General features: G+C 32.2%; 1 protein-coding gene across 3 annotated transcripts; it reads right to left on the bottom strand.

Moving 5' to 3' along the window:
• Positions 1-1,798: 1,798 nt before the first annotated feature.
• On the bottom strand, positions 1,799-5,697 carry LOC111302865 (homeobox protein knotted-1-like 3). Of its 3 annotated transcripts, none has more exons than XM_022898736.2 (6): positions 4,575-5,697; positions 3,545-3,665; positions 2,986-3,179; positions 2,778-2,909; positions 2,273-2,409; positions 1,799-2,196 (listed from the first exon to the last, which is right to left on the bottom strand). In XM_022898736.2, the coding sequence occupies exons 1-6, from the start codon at positions 5,265-5,267 to the stop codon at positions 2,157-2,159; spliced, it is 1,317 nt and encodes a 438-aa protein (XP_022754471.2). In that variant the 5' UTR covers positions 5,268-5,697; the 3' UTR covers positions 1,799-2,156. The 3 variants fall into 3 exon arrangements, with proteins under 3 accessions (XP_022754471.2, XP_022754472.2, XP_022754473.2); XM_022898737.2 differs by having other exon boundaries at positions 1,799-2,193; XM_022898738.2 differs by having other exon boundaries at positions 1,799-2,185; positions 4,575-5,695.
• Positions 5,698-7,023: the final 1,326 nt, after the last annotated feature.

The raw sequence follows: 7,023 nt of genomic DNA, 5'->3' as shown, positions 1-7,023 counted from the left end.
ATGCATTAGCTTAAATTTTTTTAGTGTAAAATTAGCATAATTAAATCTTATATATTCATTCGATTGATCTATAGAATTTTTAAAAAATAAAAAAGAGATTATTTTTGAATAAAAATATGTCTCATTTTGGACATAAACTAAACGAAAAAAAAAAAAAAAGAAGTAAAAGCTAAAACCTTAACCAATTCTTTAACAATTTTATTGAAACCATGCATTAATGGTGGATGTTTGATTCAAAGAACAAATATAGTTTAATCTTCAATGTTGACAAGGTCAAAAAATAGTTCAACATTTATAGAATCACATCACGCTTTAACACTAGATTAAAATTAATTAAGGTTTTAACTAGTTACCAAACACTAAAATTGATCATAATAATTGTCCAAAGATATATGAAAACGAAATGAATTAAAGATATTATAATTTACTTTAGAAGTAGGTTAGAGCTATCCTAATCATAAAAATTATAATTAAATTAATAGAAATAAAAAGAATATGTTTGATTTTAAATTAGTTAGAAAGATTGAAAAATAAATTACATTTAATATTTAATTATAGTAATTTAAAAAGATTTGATCTTTCTATACTATTTAGACTTTGCTAAGGTATAATTTTAAACATTTTTAAATTTCAAATATAAAAGATTTTATTTTTGTATTTGAATTTGTTAATTTGCATAATTGAATACATTATCCTATATAGGCTACCAGCCAGGCCCTAGACATGAATTTTAAGAAAAAGCCCGACCTAAATTATTATTTTATAATAAAAATCTTATTTTTTATGTTTAATTTTAAAATTTATTTAAAATATTAAATACTAGTGTAATTTTTTAATATTTTAATATTTATTAAATAATAAATAGGCATCTTTAAGCATCTATGGATGGATCGAGTTAGACCTTAAACAAAAACTTAGAAAGTGTGAATCAAATCTCACTCAATCATTGACTCCTTTAGTCATTAGTCATGAACGTAACTAGGTGTTTTTAATAATAATAATAATAATAATAATAATAATAATAATAATAATATATGATTTCAAAGAAACATGAGGATATTTTTCAGATTAAAAGAGGGTAGGTATTTTTGTTTCCCAATTCTCAAGAGGTTTTCTGTATTTTGATCCTAATAATTTTTAAAATTTTATTTTTCCTTTTTGAATATATTTTTAGTTGGCAACAAATTCTCATTATTTTCAGTTCATTACCTTTATTTCCAATTTTTCTTTCTCCAATCTCTCTCCCATTTTACCCGTACTGTCCAACTCAGCATGAGCATTAATCCAACGGCAATAAATTATACTCAAATCTGATGATATGATTCAATGGAAACTCACTACAAAAGAACCCATTGTAGGGGTCACCCCACTTTTGCCGCAAATTTTAGTCTGCATTACTATATCAAAAAAGCTATAATGATCTAGTATGACCGTAAGGAATTATGCAAAGTTTATTACACTGTAAACTCAGTCCCTCACTAACCTTTATTCACAGATATGAAGCGACAAAAAGAACAAAAATCATAACATGCCAATCCAAATGGAATTCATCCAATAAAGTTAAAGTAATATATAAATATATATATATATATATGGGTTAATATTATGAATTCTTCCGTATTATAGTGAAACATTTAATAATACTTAAATTTAAAAAAATTTTAATGTAATATCTGAAGTTTTGTTAAATAATGTGATATTTACTATTAACGTGATTAATTTTGACTCAATAACGAACAAATAATCTTACAAATATCATATTTGTTAACATATTTATAATTTAGTACCACATTAAAGATTTTAAAAATTCAAATATAATATTAAATATTTCAGTTAATTCAAAGACTATTCATAACATTATCCCTATATATAAATTCCTAAACTTCGTAACAATATTGCATGGCCAGCATATAGCACCAAACTGGCATGCCTTGATCTACGCATACCTGCGAAATGGCACCAATACAAACAACCTCATCCTCTGTGTTACCCCTTTTCCCATGTTGAAGCAAAATCTGTTCCTTTCAGTTAAACCCTGCAGCAGATCCATTGAAAGCCTATTATATTGTTGTAATTTCTATGTAGCATGTTGTAACTGTCGTTGAAATGGAAATGTGAAGAGACATCATCTGTGATTGATCTGGACTGTCTCCCATTTACATGAACCGATCACTATTGTTTTCACCTGCATTACTTCTTTTCAAATCAAGGTTGGTGCAAAAGCTCTAAAAAATGGTAGACTACCAAGAAGACATGCGTTTATTGAGCATACTTTTTACGTTTGCTCTTCAAGACGGTAGAAGTTGATGGATTGCTATGCCAGTTCCTCTTCCTCTGATTGATGAACCAATTATTTATCTGTTTTAATTGTAAACCTGTTTCCTGAACCAACCTCGCCTTATCTTCTTCCTGAAAATTTTGTTAAAATAGTTATTTAGGAATTAAGATGGAGAAGAAATCTAGCTGGGTGCATTTGGTTTAACACATTAGCATTAGTTTAATGAGCAAATTGCTCAAGAACAAATAATGCATCTTAAAAGTAGATATAGCTTCAGGGACAATCTTAAGTTTTAATTTATTTTCTGAATATGGAAAAATCAATTTTTTTCCAGCAACAAAACTGTACTACTCTTTTATCATTTTGAAGCTGAAATTACACATCATTACCCTAAAGCTAAGGCTATAACGTTTCTCATCTGCTCTCATATGTGGTTAAAATGTTAAGATCAGAGTGCCTTTTGTTTCTTGAATGCAGTTCATAGCGACCTAGAACTTACAGTAGGGTATGGCCACTTGGAATGTGACTGCCACCAAGCTTTTAAAACTGATGTTGTGTCACCAGGAAGTTTCCCTGCCCTTCTCTTGCGCAAAATTTCCTCCCTTACGTCAACAATCTTCTCCTTGTAACCCTGTAAGGAGTGCACAAGTCAGTTTACCTTGATTCCTAACCTAAAAATCTATGCGGTAGATAATTTCATTAATTACCTGTTTGAGTTCATGTTTCAGTTCTTGTCTTACACGCTCCATCAAAGACCTCTCACTCTCTGTTGGGATCAAAGGCCCGAATCCCATGGAATCTGGACCATCCAAACTCCCATCAAACAAGTTGGCATCACTGTCTACTTGGTCATCATCATCATCAGACATTGTTGCACCTGTACCTTCGCCTGGAGAAACTCCTGTTTTTGTGTCGTAGCAGAGATTATATCAGGTCAGATTCAGCATTCAAGATTAACTTGGGCCATAGTTTTCCCCAAATATGAGAGAAGAGGACATTAGAAATCAATACGGCAAGGCAAGATATTTTCAAAGCAGAAATCAGTATCATCTAAATATGATTTGTCAAAGATGACCATTCAGAGATGGGTTTACCTATATGCTTCCAAAAATGGAAGAATTTTAAATATAGAACATAATGCAAATTATTGGAATAATCAAAACTAATATTGGAAGCAAGAATTTATGTCAGGAAGGAATTTTTCACTTTTCAAACAATTTGAGATATTTCCAAAGCATCAATGCACATTATCTACTAGATATTTACCTGTTAAGCTCTGTAAGGATTGCTCAATTTCCCAGCAAGCCATAACTGCTTCCATTGCATGGACACGAACATGTTGTTGCAATTGTTCTTTAAATGAACATAGCAACAGAACATAATGCGTCTGCATTACCGGGAAAAGTTAAAATTTTCTTCTATAACAACTTCAAAATTATAATAATGCATTAAAATATACATGAAAAATGACTACAGAGAAGGATGCCTGGAGAAATAGCATAAGTTCTTTACATTCCCATTCTTGATTATGGAACCTATTTATTTATTTTGGTTCTCGAATACCAACTTACCACTCTCTGAGCTCATCAGGATTCGACATTAGTCATTAGTGTTATTTTCTTTTGTTAAATCTTATGGCTGCTAACTACCTCAAATTCAGTAATCAAAGCTGCCATAGCATAAGCACTCAGTTCTTGAACATAAGTTTTTTTTTTTTTTTAATTTTGTTACATGATCATAAATTTTCTTTTCCTTTGAAACAGTTGGAAATCTCCTCTGATGCTTCCCCAAAACCCTGTCTTCATTTGGCTACAATTGAATTTTTAACATAAGATGTCAACTTTTTCCTTACTACCAATCGACTTATCCTATTAACAAAAAAAAAAAAAAAAAAAAAAAAACAGATGCACCCCGAGTACCAAAATTTTTCCTCCATACTTTTATCACAAAAGCAACTGTCGGTGCATCCCACTCCACTGAATTAATCACCAATGTTTGGAAAGATTAATCAACATTAATCTTAAAGAAAAAAGGGCTATCAATTAAAACCAGTCTCATTTCCACTCGAATCAAGAACTTGAAAGAGAAAAGAGAAGAAAGTTTTAAAGGCTTTTGTTCAGAAATTCAGTGGCCTTAAATAGCGACGATAACGGAGCAGCCAGAGAAGCAGTTAATTCTTCTCATTTCTACAGGCATGTAGTTACCAAATTGCCACTCAGGCTAATTAGATAAAATAATTTTCAAACAAGAAGAAAATCAGTAAAATAATAGTAACAGTTGTCGTAAAGTGGCATACCATGAACTGATCGAGCTCTTTTTCGCCGCTAACCAAGCCCTGGGCCGTACTACCGAAAGCCGAGTACTTAGCCACCACATACTGTGACTGAGACAGCTGAGCGTCGATCCTCGGAAGCTGATCCACTGGCGTGGCGATCCTAAGACACGCCACGTGTGCAGACAATAGTTGCTCGTATAAAGGGTGAACTAGTATCTCCGCCTTATATCTTGCATTCTGCCAATTCATAGCCCCATCTATAGCACTTCCACCTCCTCCACTTTCCACTACAACACCCTCGCTCTTGTTATTATTCATAGTCTCGCTGTTGCTGTTCTTCAAATCTCCCGATTCCTCGGCGATCACGGAGTCCCCTCCATCTCCTCCTCCTGCGGCGACAGCCACGTCGTCGATGACGTCAGTGCGGTTGCGGTGAAGGAGGGAAGAGGATGAACGGGAGAGCCACTGGTTGGGAGCTGGGGAAGTCGTGGTGGAGTCAGAAGCAGTTGTAGTAGAATGAAGGTTAAGAAAGTTAGGCTCGGAGAAGTGAGCGTGCAGTTGCGGTGGTTGAGACCGCTGGGAACGGAAAAGGGCGGTGTTTAACCAATTGGGACCCGTGGGTTCCGGTAGTTGGTTCGTTTGTTGCTGTTGTTGTTGGTCGCTAAAGTGATGCAGAGGAAGGTCTTGAGAAAGGTGGTTGTGGTGAAACGTCATCTGCCCTTTACTTTTCTTGTTTCTTAAACGTATTGGAAAGTGAGATTTGTTGATGAAGACGACGACGATGATGATTATGAATTCGTGGTTTGATAAAGTGGGAAAGAGAAAGCGAAGGAAACGATTGAAAAGATTGGTTTTTTTTCTTTCTGTTTTACTATCTCAAGTAAAAGATTTTAAAACTGGGATTATAGTCTTTACATTTTTAGAGACAGAAATTAAGAATGTAAGAGAGCAAAGAAAGGCAAGGGCTCTGAGGATATATGGTGTAATAGAAAGAGATAAAAAGTAAGAGATATATACGATTGTTATGAGTTACCGTAAGAAACGTGTCAGAGAGAGAGGAAGAAGAAAGGAGAGGGAAAGCGGTTTTGAAGAAGTGGTTTTCAGGTGAAGAAATCTGCTTATTATGAAAATGGTGGAGGATTATGGGAGATAGCGGGGGACCATTTTCATTATTTTTATTGTTATTGCTTATTGTTATTATCTCAGTATTCGGAGGAATTTCAGAAAAAGTTTATCTGACAGTAAATTTTTATTAATTAATATGATGACAAAAATAATTAATAAAAAATAAAAATTATTTTTACAATTTTAATGTTTAATTATTGTTAAATAAAATTATTAGATATACATTTAATTAAAAAATATATAATTAACTTTAATATATGTACATTTAAATATTAAGACCCATAAAGATAATTTTATTTTTATTTAAGTTATATATAAATAAATTTTTCATTATTTTTTTATTATGATTATTAAATAATAAATATTTTTAATGGACAACCCCATTTTACAATTCTTCCCCATTATTTTGCTACAGTATTCGTATGTGATTATTTGTACGATAAATTTTATTTTTTTCCAAAGATAATGTCTATATACAAAAGAGTAAAAGAGTACAATTATTTTTCCATTCCCAAAAATGGTACTCCTATGTTCCGTAATTTTTTATGACTATCTCGGTGAACTAATTTGAAATCTTACCCGTATAATTCCAAACTATATCCAGATAACTAGTAATAAGTAAATAATTATCCTTTTCAAACAATTGAGAGCCTGTAAATCCAATATAGAAAATTGTTTTTACTTTTTGCGTCCAGAATCAAGCGTTTAAATGATGGAAACTATTCTCACTTGGGATGTTAATAATTTTTTTTTATTACCACTATCACATAATAATAATAATAATAATAATAATAATATATTTTTAAGTTTTAATTAGTAGTAGTCATTGCTCAATATACTACTGCAAGTATTTTATTGTCCATTTCTTTCTTTTCTAATCCTAAAAGACTGGGGGAAAGAAAGTATCCAAAAAGTTACGGAAAAATTGCGTGGACCTTCCTGGGTCGTTGGTTGATGGATATCCATTGATTTGCTTTTGATCTGACGGTTCAGAATCGTCACCGTGGCAATCCCTCCAGGGGGCTAGAATTTTCTTTTTTATTTTGAACGTGCGGTGCGGGGTTGCGTTCAGACCAAAACGAAAGCGTATATGAAATGTAGATGAGCGACAAATGCGCATGTTCCCGTGCCACTAAAGTGAATTCGAGTTCGTGTATCCCTTGATAATTTAATTATCGAAATCATTATATTTATGTCCCAAATAATTGTCCTCTGCTAAAAAAGAGAGTAATGTGAATACTTCCGATGGATGATGAAGATTTGAAGACAGAAGGCAAGGGGGTAAATTATGTTTTTAGCTGTGCTTTAGTTAAATTATGCCAAAACCTTTTATAGTTTGTAAAAA

The sequence above is a fragment of the Durio zibethinus genome, chromosome 13, assembly GCF_047325235.1.
Source record: "Durio zibethinus cultivar Kanyao isolate XHJ-2024 chromosome 13, ASM4732523v1, whole genome shotgun sequence".
In the NCBI taxonomy this organism is placed as follows: domain Eukaryota; kingdom Viridiplantae; phylum Streptophyta; class Magnoliopsida; order Malvales; family Malvaceae; genus Durio; species Durio zibethinus.
The sequence above is the reverse complement of the archived record's forward strand: the minus strand, read 5'-3'. Positions and strand labels throughout refer to the sequence as shown.